Here is a 17,500-nt window from a genome sequence, read left to right as displayed (position 1 = left end):
GGTGTTGGACAAGAAGTCCTGGCTCTCAGTCTCTGCTCTAATTCATCCCAAAGATGTTATATCAGGTTGAGGTCAGGACTCTGTGCAGGCCAGTCAAGTTCATCCACACCAGCCTCTGCCATCCATGTCTTTATGGACCTTGCTTTGTGCCCTGGTGCACAGTCATGTAGAAGAGGAAGGGACCAGCTCCAAACTGTTCCCACAAAGTTGAGAGCATGGAATTGTCCAAAATGTCTTGGTATGCTGAAGCATTCAGAGTTCCTTTCACTGGAACTAAGCCCAGTGTTCCTGAAAAACAACCCCACACCATAATCCCCCCTGATTCAGAAGCGTGATTCATCACTCCAGAGAATGTGCCGCCATTGCTCTACAGTTGCACTTGGTGATGTATGTCTTGGATGCAGCTGCTCGACCATGGAAACCCATTCCATGAAGCTCTCTGTGCACTGTTCTTGAGCTAATCTGAAGGCCACATGAAGTTTGGATGTCTGTAGTGATTGACTACAGACTGAGTGATTGACTCTGCAGAAAGTTGCCGATCTCTTCGCACTACACGCTTCAGCATCCACATGGCCTACGTGGCCCACCACTTTGTGACTAAGTTCCTGTGGCCATGGAAGTGATTGGAACACCTGATTCTGGGCCCGCATTTATCAAACTTCTTAGAGTGAAATTTTGGACTTAAGTGCTGAAATTTTTTTAGATTTGCTCCTACTCACAGAGTTAAGTGTAAGTGCCAGTTATCAAAACTCTCAAGTATAAGAATCACTCTTACTCTCCCGAAAAGTTAAGACTGCTCCAGAGGACTCTTAAGATGTTAAGAGTTGCCACCAGGGGGCTGAGATGGCACTGAGAAGACAGAGACACGTGCAAACCTTCCAAGAGAGGACGATTGTCTTTGAAATGTTGGATGAATTTCAATTAATCAAACGATATAGACTGGACAGAGCAGGAATCATCGTTGCCACTGACTTGGTGAGAGATGTCATCTCACCTTCAACTACACGCAGCAACGCCATCCCAGCTTAATTAAAAGTGCTGATGCTTCGTTTTCTTGCTACAGGAAAATGCAGCAGTGTAGTTCTGATGATTTGGGACCATCCCAACCAACAATTAGCCGAGTCGTCATGCAAACAATTATGGCACTTACAGCGCCACACACTGTAACCCTTTTTATTGACTTCCCAACAACACCCCGTGTCATCCAACAGAAGCAAACCCAGTTTATGCAGATAGCTGGATTTCCAGGAGTTGTAGGTTCAATTGATGGCACTCACATAAAGATCATTGCGCCCAGCATTAATGAGGATGTTTATGTGAACAGAAAGAGGTACCACAGCATCAACACTCAAATTGGGTTTGATGCAGAATACAACATTTTAGATGTTGTACCCAAATGGCCTGGGTCAACCCATGACACTCGGATATTCACTGAAAGCGGCCTGAACCAACTCTTTGAAACAGGACTTGTGCCACCCGGACATCATCTCTGACTTTGACTTCTGCCTTGTCAGTTCTTGTATGTCATTTGGGAGTGAGTCCTCTGCCAGACGTCCTTCAGACGCCCACTCTTCCTTCGGCCATTCATGACTGGAAGTGTTTGGAAGCGCTGTCAGAGAGGGAGGGGCAGATGGAGAATCTGCGCTCAAGCCAGCAGGGTCGGGAGCACCAGCAGCTTCTTTATTACTGATGGATGCAATAATTTTGAAGTGACAATTAGCATCACAGTGTTTGTGTGCACATCTAAATAAATGATAAAAACTTTGTCTTTGAGATATGTTTTCGAATTTCATTAATGCAGGATCCTGACCCCCCTCCACTCCACAGATCACCACAGTGTCTCCCCCCATGATATGCTGCACTACCTCACAAACTACGCTAAGAGGCTTGCCCGGTGGTCCTCCGCCTGAATGTGATTCAGTTAGAATGTATGCAGTATCCAAAATAAATCTGAGAAAATATATGAATAACAAAAGAAAGAAGGGAAAATTATACATACCAGTGCATGTCACATAGGACTTAAAGGTAGATATGAAATATTTTTGTAAATACGCTGTTATTTCACAATAATTATGACTGCAACATTATTAAGTTAAATGTGAAGGTATTTCAACATTTTCTGAATTTTATCTTGACATTTCTCAGGAAATATTCTTGAACATGAAATCCGATCCAGTGATTGGTTCTTGCAGGGGGTTTTGAAACGACGTCATCCAGGATCAGCTTTGCGGTACAGCCAGGTGTCGTAAATCAGCTCTGAGACTGACACTTAAGAATTACTCCTACACTTCGCTTAAAGTGAGACTGAGAGGCTTGATAACTAACTTTTAGTCTCAGCTTTTAACTAAGAATTATTTTAGACATAAGTCAATTCTTAGCAGCATTCTTATGAGTAATTCTAACAAGTTTAATAAATACGGGCCCTAATCATTTGGATGGGTGAGTGAATACTTTTGGCAATATAGTGTATCAGTGGACATTTACACTTTTGTCTCTAAATAGATCATGTAAAATACAAAATTTTCAGAAAAACGTGTCAAATTAATGTAAAAGTAAATGAGAGATCAGACAGTTTTAGGTCACAGGGTGTGTGTGTGTGTGTGTGTGTGTGTGTGTGTGTGTGTGTGTGTGTGTGTGTGTGTGTGTGTGTGTGTCTAGTGAAGCAGTTTCATGACTTTTTGTTATCTTGAGACCTAGAAATTGGTCCCAGTGCCGGACTCTGTAAACTTAGACCATCTGATGTAGTGATGTAGTGGTGACGTAGTAGTAATGGAGGTGACGTAGTAGTAATGTAGTGGTGGTGTAGGGGGGGATGTAGTGGTGGTGTAGTGGGGATGTAGAGGTGATGTAGTGGTGATTTAGCAGTTAAGAGTTATAACTAACTGACTGACTGAAGTGCTTTAGAGTCCAGACAGAGCAAACTGACAGACAGACAGAGACAGAGAGGGAGATCTGGAGAGTGTTTAGTTTAATGTGTGTGTGCAGAAGGCACATCTGTCCTCAGCTCCTCTTAGTCACACAAACACTGTGATTGACAGCTGGGGCCCGGACGCCAACTCAAATACCAGCTAGAGATCAGCTAAACTCTCTCTCTCACACACACACACACACACACACACACACACACACACACACACACACACACACACACACACACACACACACACATGTACACACATACACACACTCTCTCTCTCTCTCTGTAGAGTGAGTTCAATCCTTACTTTTGCCTCATATTATGTAAGAACTTGTAAATGTGTTTTTGTGTTCGTGTGTGTCTTTGTGTGTGTGTGTGTGTGTGTGTGTGAGAGAGAGAGAGAAAGAGACATACTTGATGGTAAACATTTAGCTCTGAGATCTTACTGAGGTCTGTAACCCATCCCATCTCTTACATAATAATGAAGCCCATTCCATCTCTTACATAATAATGAAGCCCATCCCATCTCTTACATCATAATGAAGCCCATCCCATCCCTTACATCATAATGAAGCCCGTACCATCTCTTATATAATAATGAAGCCCATCCCATCTCTTACATAAAAGAAGCCCATTCCATCTCTTACATAATAATGAAGCCCATCCCATCTCTTACATCATAATGAAGCCCATCCCATCTCTTACATCATAATGAAGCCCACCCCATTTCTTACATAAAAGAAGCCCATTCCATCTCGTACATCATAATGAAGACCGTCCCATCTCTTACATCATAATGAAGCCCGTCCCATCTCTTACATCATAATGAAGCCCGTCCCATCTCTTACATCATAATGAAGCCCGTCCCATCTCTTACATCATAATGAATCCCACCCCATCTCTTACATCATAATGAAGCCCGTCCCATCTCTTACATCATAATGAAGCCCGTCCCATCTCTTACATCATAATGAAGCCCGTCCCATCTCTTACATCATAATGAAGACCGTCCCATCTCTTACATCATAATGAATCCCGTCCCATCTCTTACATCATAATGAAGACCGTCCCATCTCTTACATCATAATGAATCCCACCCCATCTCTTACATCATAATGAAGACCGTCCCATCTCTTACATCATAATGAAGACCGTCCCATCTCTTACATCATAATGAAGCCCGTCCCATCTCTTACATCATAATGAAGCCCGTCCCATCTCTTACATCATAATGAAGCCCGTCCCATCTCTTACATCATAATGAAGCCCGTCCCATCTCTTACATCATAATGAAGACCGTCCCATCTTTTACATCATAATGAAGCCCACCCCATCTCTTACATCATAATGAAGCCCACCCCATCTCTTACATCATACTGCACTTACTGCGGTATTGAAGCAGTAGCAGCAGTGTGACTATACAGCTGGGATGACAGCAGCTGGTCCTCAGGCCTCATACCCCCCAACAGGGGCTCCGTCTCCCACACCTCCTGCCAGGCCTAAATACGTGATTGTCCTGCTGCAGAGCGGGACTCTTTCCTGGCTGCGGTCCCGTTGGCAGCCCAGGTGTGGGCAGTGCTGACTCAGTGCTGGCCTGCTGGTCCCGCCGTCTGGGAGTGAGCACCATGACTCCGCACTTTTCCATCAGGCCCCTCCCACTTACATAAGCGCTCGCAACCCCTCCAGCTCCACGTGACACCCGGGGGACAGACAGCAGTGTGCGGCCGGGATAATGAGGTGTGAAAGAGAAACGGTGCGCGTTTGTGTGTGTGTGTGTGTGTGTTTGTGTGTGTGTGTGTGTGTGTGAAAGGCGTAATAGAGTGTGTGTGCACGTGAGAGCGTGCTCAATGCAAAGCCAGGATCAGAAAAACATGGAGCTCAAGACAGCAACCAGCACACACACACACACACACACACATGTACTGCACACACACACACACACACACACACACACACACACACTCACACGTGTACTGCATACACACCGCTGGAGACAAACACCACAGCCCCATAAATCCCTCTTCAGAACCACTGCATGATTTACACTTAATATGGAAGATTATGTCATCATCATACATACATAACATAACTCACTACCACAACCTACACAAAAAACAGAAGTGTGAATGTGTTTCAGAGAGAGAGTGTGAGTGAGTGTGTGTGCATGTGTGTTTCAGAGAGAGAGTGTGAGTGAGTGTGTGTGAATGTGTTTCAGAGAGAGAGTGTGAGTGAGTGTGTGTGCATGTGTGTTTCAGAGAGAGTGTGAGTGTGTGTGCATGTGTGTTTCAGAGAGAGAGTGTGAGTGAGTGTGTATGAATGTGTGTTTCAGAGAGAGAGTGTGAGTGAGTGTGTGTGCATGTGTGTTTCAGAGAGAGAGTGTGAGTGAGTGTGTATGAATGTGTGTTTCAGAGAGAGGGTGTGAGTGAGTGTGTGTGCATGTGTGTTTCAGAGAGAGAGTGTGAGTGAGTGTGTGTGCATGTGTGTTTCAGAGAGAGAGTGTGAGTGAGTGTGTGTGCATGTGTGTTTCAGAGAGAGTGTGAGTGAGTGTGTGTGCATGTGTGTTTCAGAGAGAGACTTTAAATGTCTTAAACTCACCGTGCGGCCCAGTAGACCCGGCAGTCCTGGTAACCCTGGCAACCCAGGAAGGCCATCAGATCCAGGATATCCCATCATGCCTTTGGGCCCTGGCAGACCTGCAGACCCCTGAGACAGGACATGCCTCTGCTTCACACACACACGTCTGCATCTGTGTGCTACTTGTGTTAGAGTGTGTGTGTAAATGAGCACGTGTGTGCTTCACTATAACGTGTAACTCTGTGTGTGTGTGTGTGTGTGTGTGTGTGTGTGTGTGTGTGTGTGTGTGTGTGTGTGTGTGTGTGTGTGTGTGTGTGTGTGTGTGTGTGTGTGTTTACCTCAAGACCAGGTGAACCTGTCAGTCCTTGTGCTCCCTTTTTTCCTTGCAGTCCCTAAACACACACACACACACACACACACACACACACACACACACACACACACACACACACACACACACACACACACACACACACACAGAGGACATAGAGAATTAACATTAGCACAAAGAAGAGAGACCAGCAAAAACCAAGAACCCTGAGTGTCTCTAATCACCACCATTAGTTCCTCACTCTCTGGTCTCACTCTCTGAATTCACTCTCTGATCTCACTCTCTGGTCTCATTCTCTGGTCTCAATGGCTCCCCTCTCTCACTCCTTCACTCGTCCCAGCTCAGGAAAAAAAGCTGTGAAGACTAGCAGAATACTGTCTCACTCTCACTCTGTATCTGTCTCACTCTCACACTCTACCTCTCTACCTGTCTCACTCTCTCCCTCACACACACACACACACACCTGAGTTCCTTTGTCTCCTTGGGGTCCTTCTTTACCAGGCATGCCAGGTAATCCCTAAACACAAAAAGTAAGTAAACTGTAAAATGTAAAAAAAACAAAAAAAGTGCAAATTTTGCTGCATTTATCTATTACACATAAAACTTTACAAATGCTACTTACTATATAAATGTTACTAGTGCCATTTATTATATAAAACTTTACTAGTGCTAAATACTATATAAAACGTTACTAGTGCCATTTATTATATAAACTTTACTAGTGCTAAATATTATATAAAACGTTACTAATGCCATTTATTATATAAAACTTTACTAGTGCTAAATACTATATAAAACGTTACTAGTGCCATTTATTATATAAAACTTTACTAGTGCTAAATACTATATAAAACGCTACTAGTGCTGTATTTAAATGAGAAGGACTGCTCACCGGTGGCCCCTGTTGGCCAATGGGTCCTCGAGCACCTGTGACTCCAACATGACCCTGAAAACACACCCACACACACATACACACACACACACACACACACACACACACACACACACACACACACACACATACCCACTGATATCAGGGCTAAGCATAATAACAAGGAAGCAAACTTTTTTAGAGTACCTGAATTACAGTCTTTGTTACTGTTACTGTGGGCTAGGACATGACTGTAAAACCTCTTTGAGTCTGAATGGTCTCTGTCTGAATGGGTTGAGTCTGATTGGTCAGAGTCTGATTGGTCAGAATCTGATTGGTCTGCATGGTCAAAGCTGTCACTTCACTTGGCCCTTTTAAAGTATGCAAATGGCCGGTCACATGGCTAGTCACATGACACTGGAATTCACACCACCAAAGGAATGTACTGCTAAAGAGTAGCGTGAAGCTTCCTTCTAGGACACCATGTACAGAGCCGTGTGGGACGCCCACCTGAACTCCGGCAGGGAAGAAACCTGCTCTACATACTCACAGTGCTGCATACAGATCATCTCATACACACCAATAGAGAAAGAGAATCAGCAAACATCACATTCTCTCTCTCTCTCTCTCTCTCTCTCTCTCTCTCTCTCTCTCTCTCTCTCACCTGATATCCCTCATCGCCTGGATCTCCTCTATCTCCTCTTTCCCCTGGAGGACCCTGCACACACACACACACACACACACACACACACACACACACACACATTGTAGACATTCTAGACATCTAATGAAGTGTTTTAGGAATATGAACGACTAAATGCAGTCAGTGTGTAAAATAAGTGCTTTATAATTGTCTCTGAATATGGAAATAAGGAACAGGAAGTGTATTATGATTCACTATACGAGTAGAACAGACAGGAAGAGTTGTATTATGATTGGCTGTGTGAGAACAGGCAGGAAGAGGAAGTTTATTATGATTGGCTGTGTGAGTATGGAGAGCAAGAACAGGAAGTGTGTTATGATTGGCTGTGTGAGCATGGCGAGCAAGAACAGGAAGTGTGTTATGATTGGCTGTGTGAGCATGCCGAGCAAGAACAGGAAGTGTGTTATGATTGGCTGTGTGAGTATGGAGAGCGAGAACAGGAAGTGTATTATGATTGGCTGTGTGAGTATGGAGAGCAAGAACAGGAAGTGTGTTATGATTGGCTGTGTGAGTATGGAGAGCGAGAACAGGAAGTGTATTATGATTGGCTGTGTGAGTATGGAGAGCAAGAACAGGAAGTGTATTATGATTGGCTGTGTGAGAACAGCCAGGAACAGGAAGTGCATTATGATTGGCTGTGTGAGTATGGCTGTTAGGGAGAGGAGGTTTAAAGAGATCTAGACCTACTGGTTCACCTAAGGGCCCCGGGGGTCCTGGAGTCTTACTATCATCTCCTGGGTAACCCTAGAAAAAAACAAAACACACATACACACACACATACACACCTCACAATCACTTCAAGAGCTCCTGAGGTCCTGTAGTGTTATTTCAACACCCGTGGTGTGACTCAGTTAACACGATGAGTAGGTTTTAGGTAATTACCTTTTCACCTTTTGGTCCTGGGGGGCCAACAGGACCAGGCTTGCCCATGTGACCCTGATATCAAAAAGAGGATGACAAAGATTAGACAGAAATGTTTAGGTGTGTGTGTGTGTGTGTGTGTGTGTGTGTGTGTGTGTGTGTGTGTGTGTGCCTGTGAATGACTTCTATAAGTAGCCCTGATGTGTAAATCCTTGAAGAGAAGCCCTCCAGCTGAGGAGTAGGGCAGAGTGACGTGTGGAAATGGAGATATGGAGATAGAGATATGAAGATGGAGATATGGAGATGGAGATATGAAGATATGGAGATGGAGATATGGAGATGGAGATATGGAGATATGGAGATGGAGATATGGAGATGGAGGGGCAGGCCAGCCTTGTGGAGGCCGTGGGCCAGGCTGAGATATCTACATGACGTCTGGAAGAGGCCTGCTGAGATACACAGGCCCTGTTTGAACTGGGACTTGTGTGTGTGTGTGTGTGTGTGTGTGTGTGTGTGTGATGCAGGACAACATCTGTGTATGAACATGTTTGTGCATATACCTGCCTGTGTGGAAGCATGCACTTGAAGAATATGTTCGTGTATGTGTACGTGTGTGTGTACGTGTATGTGTACACGTGTGTGTGTGTCCGCGCGTGTGTGTGCATGTGTATGTGTACATGTGTGTACGTGTGTGTGTGTGTGTGTGTATGTGTATGTGTGTGTGTGTGTGTGCATGTGTTTCTATGTGTACCCTATGAGAGGTCAGCACTGAACACTGACAAGTCTACAAAGAGAAAATAAACTGAGATGATTGGTGGATCTTCACAGTGGAAATGACTGCAGGCAAACTTGTAGGCTGCAGAAGAGGTCACATGACCCGGAACGTTTGCCAAGAAGCACAAATAACCATAAACAGACATACAATTCAAGAACAACGGCAAGTGGTATCAGCCGAGTTAGTGCTCTGGTAAGAACTCAACAAACAGGTGGGTCTTCAGTCTACACTTGAAGATAGCAATAGACTCTGCAGTCCTAGCAGCTAATGGAAGATTGTTCCACCATCTTGGAGCCAGGACAGAGAATAGTCTGGAGCTTTGTCTTCCATGAGACTTTAAACATGGAGTTTCATGTCGAGCCAAGCTTGAGGTTCTGAGTGTTCGCTGTACGGATCGGTTTTTGACCATGGAAATCATGTAGGGAGGGGCCAGTCCATTTTTGGCTTTGTAAGCAAGCATCAAGGTTTTATATCTGATGCGTGCCACTACTGGAAGCCAGTGAAGAGAGCGTAGCAGAGGAGTCACATGTGAGAACTTGGGGAGATTGAAGACCAGTCGTGCTGCAGCATTCTGAATTAGTTGTAGAGGTCTGATGACCCGTAGAGGAAGACCTGCAAGTAGGGAGTTGCAGTAGTCCAGCTTGGAGATTACTAGAGACTGCACAAACACTTGAGTAGCTTCCTGTGAAAGGAAGGGTCATATTAGCCGTATGTTGCAGAGGAGAAATCTGCAGGATCTGGTCAGCTTTGAAACATGTGTTGAGAAGGAAAACTCGTTGACATATGAAGCATCTGTGGCTGGAACTACGCTGGAGCGTGTGTGTGCAGGAACATGTGTGTGTAGGAACATGTGTGTGTAGGAACATGTGTGTGCAGGAACATGTGTGTGTAGGAACATGTGTGTGCAGGAACATGTGTGTGCAGGAACATGTGTGTGCAGGAACACGTGTGTGTAGGAACATGTGTGTGCAGGAACACGTGTGTGCAGGAACACGTGTGTGCAGGAACATGTGTGTGCAGGAACACGTGTGTGCAGGAACACGTGTGTGCAGGAACATGTGTGTGTAGGAACATGTGTGTGTAGGAACATGTGTGTGCAGGAACATGTGTGTGTAGGAACATGTGTGTGCAGGAACATGTGTGTGCAGGAACATGTGTGTGCAGGAACACGTGTGTGTAGGAACATGTGTGTGCAGGAACACGTGTGTGCAGGAACACGTGTGTGCAGGAACATGTGTGTGCAGGAACATGTGTGTGCAGGAACATGTGTGTGCAGGAACACGTGTGTGTAGGAACATGTGTGTGCAGGAACACGTGTGTGCAGGAACATGTGTGTGTAGGAACATGTGTGTGCAGGAACATGTGTGTGCAGGAACATGTGTGTGCAGGAACATGTGTGTGCAGGAACACGTGTGTGCAGGAACACGTGTGTGCAGGAACACGTGTGTGCAGGAACATGTGTGTGCAGGAACACGTGTGTGCAGGAACACGTGTGTGCAGGAACACGTGTGTGTAGGAACACGTGTGTGCAGGAACATGTGTGTGTAGGAACACGTGTGTGCAGGAACATGTGTGTGCAGGAACACGTGTGTGCAGGAACACGTGTGTGCAGGAACACGTGTGTGTGCAGGAACATGTGTGTGCAGGAACACGTGTGTGCAGGAACATGTGTGTGTAGGAACACGTGTGTGCAGGAACACGTGTGTGTAGGAACACGTGTGTGCAGGAACACGTGTGTGCAGGAACATGTGTGTGCAGGAACACGTGTGTGCAGGAACATGTGTGTGCAGGAACACGTGTGTGCAGGAACACGTGTGTGTGCAGGAACATGTGTGTGCAGGAACACGTGTGTGCAGGAACATGTGTGTGCAGGAACACGTGTGTGCAGGAACACGTGTGTGTAGGAACACGTGTGTGCAGGAACACGTGTGTGTAGGAACATGTGTGTGCAGGAACACGTGTGTGCAGGAACACGTGTGTGCAGGAACACGTGTGTGTGCAGGAACACGTGTGTGCAGGAACATGTGTGTGCAGGAACATGTGTGTGCAGGAACACGTGTGTGCAGGAACATGTGTGTGCAGGAACATGTGTGTGCAGGAACATGTGTGTGCAGGAACATGTGTGTGCAGGAACACGTGTGTGTAGGAACACGTGTGTGCAGGAACATGTGTGTGCAGGAACACGTGTGTGTAGGAACACGTGTGTGCAGGAACATGTGTGTGCAGGAACATGTGTGTGCAGGAACACGTGTGTGTAGGAACACGTGTGTGCAGGAACACGTGTGTGTAGGAACACGTGTGTGTAGGAACACGTGTGTGCAGGAACATGTGTGTGCAGGAACACGTGTGTGCAGGAACACGTGTGTGCTTGTCTGTAGGCACATGTGACGTCTAATATAAATAATGAAGAAAAATGTTTCTGTTTTTGAGTCTGTTTTATGAATCAGCAACACTGTGCAAGGACTCCTGGGGGAGTGTCTGAAGGTTGAAAATTAGCATAAGCGTGTGTGTGTGTGTGTGTGTGTGTGTGTGTGTGTGTGTGTGTGTGTGTGTGTTTGTGTCTGTGTGTGTGTGTGTGTGTGTGTGTGTGTGTGTGTGTGTGTGCGTGTTTTGAATGAAAGCCAGAGTAACTCACAGTGAATCCTTCTATTCCTGGTTCTCCCTGTAGCCCCATAACTCCCGGTTGACCCTGAAAGTAATGAACAAAACACACACACACACACACACACACACACACACACACACACACACACACACACACACGTTTGGACTCTCAACTGACATCTGAAGGGTTCTGCAGAACCATTTTGAGTCGTCTTCCTCATACACCATCTCAGCGAGGGTTCTGATCGGCTCACTTGAACCCCTCTGTCTCCTGATAAAGAGAACCATCTGATATCTGCATCTGCAGATTGTGAGCGTTAGGGTGAGATGATGCATGCCTCACCCTCACACTACAGCAGACCAGAGATGGAGTGAGAGATGGAGTGAGAGATGGAGTGGGAAAGTTTTCACCAGAAAAAGAAGGAAGGAGAAAAACTTCAACGGTGAGAGACAGAGAGGGATGGAGAGAAATGGGGAAAGAAACAGATGGAGAGGGAGTGAGAGGGAGAGAAGAACTAGGAGAGAATGATGGAGCAGGTGAAAGACAGTTGTGAGGTACTGACCGGTGGGCCCCTGGTTCCCCGGGCCCCTTTCAGGCCCCTCTCCCCAGTCTGGCCCACCTCCCCAGGAGAGCCCAACTCGCCTGGCTGGCCTGGGGCACCTCGCTCACCCTGGGACAAAAAAAAACAGAAGATGACACGTCCTGGCTTTGTTATGGCTGAAGAAGCCACAAGTTTGTTGCTGGGAACACAAGGCTATTAACAATATACGTATATGCATATATACTATCCACCACAAGAATGCTAAGCCAATAGAAGTAGTCATCATCTTCATCATCTTTGCCAAAATCATCAGCTAAAAATACACGTAACAGCATTGTTGATGTCACACTGTACTGTAAAGGTAACTCAGGGTTTTCTGATGCATGTCCATGTCAGTGTGATGAAGTCTTTACAAAAACGTTAGTGGCCCCTGTCAAAATATAGCATGGTTGTTGTTTTACTACATTTAGGTTGAAAGTTTCCTAGACAAAACTGATGTTTTCATTTTCTGGAGAGTTTTAAATCCCTCCCCTGATCAAAAAAATCAAATCAATTCCTGAATGATGAGGCAGAGATGACATGACCTGGCCTAAAAACACAATGTTGAATTCCAAAGGCATGAAACTACATTTAAAGACCTCACTGAATTTAAAGGCACAGATATACATATGTGGAGTCTTTCCAAGGGCCCCGTGTGTTGTCTGAACCCCAAGATAAGACCCCAAGCTGCAATCTAAGGTCACTTGCTCTTAATGCTACTGCATGTTTTCATTGCTGTTTGCAGGTAGATATGTGCCAACGTCTTAACTTGCCATCCCATGTTTTCCATTTGTAGATAGCAGTAAAGGTCATTAAAACCCAGTTGACCATTAGAGGTTAGGAGAACCTTAGAGAACCTTCTCAATTACTCACATGAAGAATGATGCCTTACCTTCTTTCCATTGCGACCATGGTTGCCAGGTAACCCTTGTTTTCCCTCTGGCCCCTAATGGAAGAATATCCACTGTTAGCTACTAACGCTAAAGCTTACGCTAACGCTACACCAGCAGGCGTGCTTGGACATGTTCAGTACAGTGATTAATGTTATTGTTAAGCAATATCTGTTTTCAAGACATACAAGTCAGTCATTCATTTACAAACTCATTCACAGCAGGCTGAAACACACACACACACACACACACACACACACACACACACACACACACACACACACACACACACACACACATACACACACATATACACACACACACACACACAAATACACACACACACACATATACACACACACACACACACACACACACACACACACATACACACACATATACACACACACACACACACACACACACATACACACACATATACACACACATATACACACACACACACACACACACACACACACACACAGACACACACACACACACACACACACACATACACACATACACACACACTCACTCACTCACTCACTCACTCACTCACTCACTCACTCACTCACTCATGTACTCACCGGGAATCCTTTTGCACCATGTTCTCCTAGAGGACCTGGAGGGCCGGGGTCACCACCCTCACCTCTGTCTCCGGGCTCTCCCATTGGCCCACGGTCACCTGGTTCACCCTGAGGTAACGTGGGAGTGATCAGCATGTAGCAAGAGCCCAACTATCCTCACACTAACAAAGACACTGCTGGCCACAGTCCAAACACTCGTTTGAACAACGCTTCAGTGGCCGTGACGAGGCGGTGATCTGAACACAGACCTTTGGACCATCCTTCCCCTGAGGTCCATCTTCCCCTGCTGGCCCTGGGGAACCCTGAGAGTTGGAGAGGAAGAGAAGAACAGATGCTAACGAGACAAACGCCAAACGAACGTTAAAGAGGTCCAACTGAGGGTGCATGTTTAGTTAAAAGTTGTTTTTTTTTTTTTAAGCTTTCCCTTAACAAGTTTGGCTTTTTGCCTTTTTCCGAACTGACGGTCAATCTCTGCTACATTACAAGTCATAAGCCAGTAATGAAAGCACAGCAGTAAGACGCTTCAGGCTCTTCCAGTGAAACCGTTTGTTTGCCTTTTTTATTGATATTGGAGACACATTCGACCTCAGAGACGTAAGCAGCACTTCACAAGCAGAGAGAGATCACCAGGACAATAACCTGTCAATAACCCAACAAGGTGAGGGGGTTGAGTTACACTGGACCTGTAGATGAAGGTGAGGGGGTTGAGTTACACTGGACCTGTAGATGAAGGTGAGGGGGTTGAGTTACACTGGACCTGTGTGTGTGTGTGTGTGTGTGTGTGTGTGTGTGTGTGTGTGTGTGTGTGTGTGTGTGTGTGAATGGATGTGTGTGTGTGTGTGTGTGTGTGTGTACCGAGCAAGACAAACGGAAGAGATAACCGAGGGCGTGGTTCTGTTAAACACCACCTGTGAGGTGGAGGTTAGAGCTGGGGGTAGATAATGTCGACTCACCCTTAAACCCTGTTGTCCTATCTCTCCTTCTGCCCCTGCTGGTCCTATTTCACCCTATGGAGAGAGAGAGAGAGAGAGAGAGAGAGAGAGAGGAGAGAGAGAGAGAGAGAGAGAGAGAGAGAGAGAGAGAGAGAGAGAGAGAGAGAGAGAGAGAGAGAGAGAGAGAGAGTTAGAGAGAGAGAGAGTGTGAGAGAAGAATCAACATCCACAGCAGTGTAGAGCCACGGCTATAGTTTTCTGTTTGCACTGTAATGTGATGTTGTAATGGAGTTTTTTTCCAAACACATCTCTGAACACTCTCGTTCGGGACTGAGGTTCCAGATGTCCAACTAAAACGGTTCCCCACCAGAACTTTGCCAGCCCTTGCCGAGAACTGCTATAAAACCCCAGTTGCTGAGGTGGTTCTCAGAAAACACTTACACTGACTCACCTGAGGTGCCTCTATAATTCAGTTATGGGCTCAGTTCCTAGTACAACACGGGGATAATTACATCAGCTATATGGAAAGTCAATCATGTTATGATATGCCACCTTCCACGATCTGTGTCAGTAAAACACACATTGGAACCGACATACTTTCCTGTACCCAGTGAATTTGAGAATTTGCGAAGAGTTGGTCCTTCAGCAAAACACAAACGCTCATGAGCTAATGGAGCTAATGGTGATCCACCCACAGTCCCGTGGAAGCGCTCAGCAGTTCTCTGAACCTAGAGGCCACATCCCCCAGTGAGAACGCTGCAATTTCAACACGTGTCACACTGGGAGTACTGGGAGTTACACGGTACTGCAAACCACAACGCCGCCTGGTCTGGGTCTCTGGAGCCTAAGCAGGCGTGTGGAAGACAGCACGGTCCTCACCTTTAACCCCGTCTCACCAGGACGGCCCTGCTCTCCCTCGGGTCCTGGAGGCCCCTGGCAGAGAAACACATCAGATGAGAACACTCAGGCATGCCCGTCATGAAACATGAAACATGCTAATACTGTGCTCAGCAGCTCCTAATCTTGACAAAACCACATGTGATCAAAGTTGCACGTGATGAATCTAAAGATTTACGGCACTGTGCGATACAGTGTTTGTTACATGTATTACAACTTGTGGTCTGGTACATGCTGCAGGGGCCAATAACATTAACAAGCAATATATGATCCAATAAAATCCTTTGGAGGCGTGTCCTAGCGTGATGTCACATGACTTCTAACTCACTGCAGAGTGTTACCTCAAGTCCTGGTTCTCCATCTGCTCCTGTGTCTCCTGGGGGCCCTCTGGGTCCCTGTTGAATGAAACACAAGGGCCCCATTAAGAAGAACCTGTCCTCCTGTAACCCGGCAGGGTGCCAGACACCCTCCCCAGAGCCCAGCAGAAACCGTGCTGCTCTACTGCTGAGTCTAATAAAGCTGACGGATGCACTCTGCGGTTGGGAGATTCACATATAGATTAGCTGACAGTGCCAAATATACTAGAACAAGCAAGTCCAACGAGGCCCATCTTCTGTGTGTGTGTGTGTCGAGGTATGGGTGTGTGTGTGTGTGTGTGTGTGTGTGTGTGTGTGTGTGTGTGTGTGTGTGTGTGTGTGTGTTCTAAAGTTCAGATATTTATGAATTGTGAATTTCTGTGTGTGTGTGTGTGTGTGTGTGTGTGTGTGTGTGTGTGTGTGTGTGTGTGTGTGTGTGTGTGCATGTGTGTGTGTGTGTGTGTGTGTGTGTGTGTGAACATTAGCAAATGTCATTCACAGGCGAGTGTTCTGACACTCAATGTATAAAGGAATGGAAAAACAGATCAGCCATCTCTCATCTCCACACACACACACACACACACACCTCAGAGCTGCTTTTCTAGCTGGAGGCCTGCCTGAGTGATTACATGTTTGGACTAGCTGATATAAAACACATCCCACACACACACACACACACACACACACACACACACACACACACACACACACACACACACACACACACACACACACACATACAGGAAATGCCAGGGAGGAGAAGCTAAGTGCTTCACACCACCCCTCACACACTTATTCTCACCATAATTTTTCAAAACAGTGACATCAGTCCCCCTTTTAATAAGCACATCAGGACCTTGAGTCCCCCAACAGAACACTTCAGCCCGGCTCGGTCGTGAGATGTTTAGGTGAACCGCACTAAACAGTCGAGTATCTGTTTGTGTTGCATCCACCATAAACGTGTCATGCTCTCGCAGGTGTTTTAAAGAAGAATCATCAGTTACTGGGTGCAGACAGGCCCGTGTGAGGGGTTATTCTGCTAAGAACACACACGCAGCGTCTGAGGTCCAGGGCCACAGTGAAGCGTTGCTGCTGAAATGAGGGAACGAGTCTCCACTAGAATACTCACAGGTTCACCAGGAGAACCCGTCTCTCCAGGACCGCCGGGGGGGACCCTCGACTCCCTGCAAAACACACACACACACACACACGCACGCACGCACGCACGCACGCACGCACGCACGCACACACATATACACAGACAAGGAGACACATACGCACACACACACACACACACAATAATTGTTAAAATAAAAAACAAACAAAAAGTCCCTTGATGGTCAAACACATTCAGGTAGATGAGATTCATACATTAAAGATTCACATGTGCAGACTAGTCAGGAGAACCTTACTGGAGAACCTTACAGGAGAACCTTACTGGAGAACCATACTGGAGAACCTTACTGGAGCACCTTACTGGAGAACCATACTGGAGAATCATACTGGAGAACCTTATTGGAGAACCTTACAGGAGAACCCTTACAGGAGAACCTTACAGGAGAACCATACTGGAGAATCATACTGGAGAACCTTACTGGAGAGCCTTACTGGAGAACCT

The 17,500-nt window shown here is 46.1% G+C and overlaps 1 protein-coding gene across 1 annotated transcript in view; it reads right to left on the bottom strand.

Annotated features, from left to right (window-relative positions):
• The window catches only part of LOC143498963 (uncharacterized), a 107,604-nt gene that overhangs the window by 14,503 nt on the left and 75,601 nt on the right, over positions 1 to 17,500 (bottom strand). The window contains 17 exon segments of the mRNA XM_076993873.1: positions 5,513 to 5,620; positions 5,830 to 5,883; positions 6,286 to 6,339; positions 6,715 to 6,768; positions 7,358 to 7,411; positions 8,084 to 8,140; positions 8,279 to 8,332; positions 11,668 to 11,721; positions 12,200 to 12,307; positions 13,110 to 13,163; positions 13,698 to 13,805; positions 13,946 to 13,999; positions 14,651 to 14,704; positions 15,509 to 15,562; positions 15,868 to 15,921; positions 17,012 to 17,116; positions 17,321 to 17,406. Of these exon segments, the coding sequence (XP_076849988.1) occupies positions 5,513 to 5,620; positions 5,830 to 5,883; positions 6,286 to 6,339; positions 6,715 to 6,768; positions 7,358 to 7,411; positions 8,084 to 8,140; positions 8,279 to 8,332; positions 11,668 to 11,721; positions 12,200 to 12,307; positions 13,110 to 13,163; positions 13,698 to 13,805; positions 13,946 to 13,999; positions 14,651 to 14,704; positions 15,509 to 15,562; positions 15,868 to 15,921; positions 17,012 to 17,116; positions 17,321 to 17,406 (1,166 nt within the window).

This window comes from Brachyhypopomus gauderio, unplaced genomic scaffold, assembly GCF_052324685.1.
Source record: "Brachyhypopomus gauderio isolate BG-103 unplaced genomic scaffold, BGAUD_0.2 sc127, whole genome shotgun sequence".
Classification (NCBI taxonomy): Eukaryota; Metazoa; Chordata; class Actinopteri; order Gymnotiformes; family Hypopomidae; genus Brachyhypopomus; species Brachyhypopomus gauderio.
The sequence above is the reverse complement of the archived record's forward strand: the minus strand, read 5'-3'. Positions and strand labels throughout refer to the sequence as shown.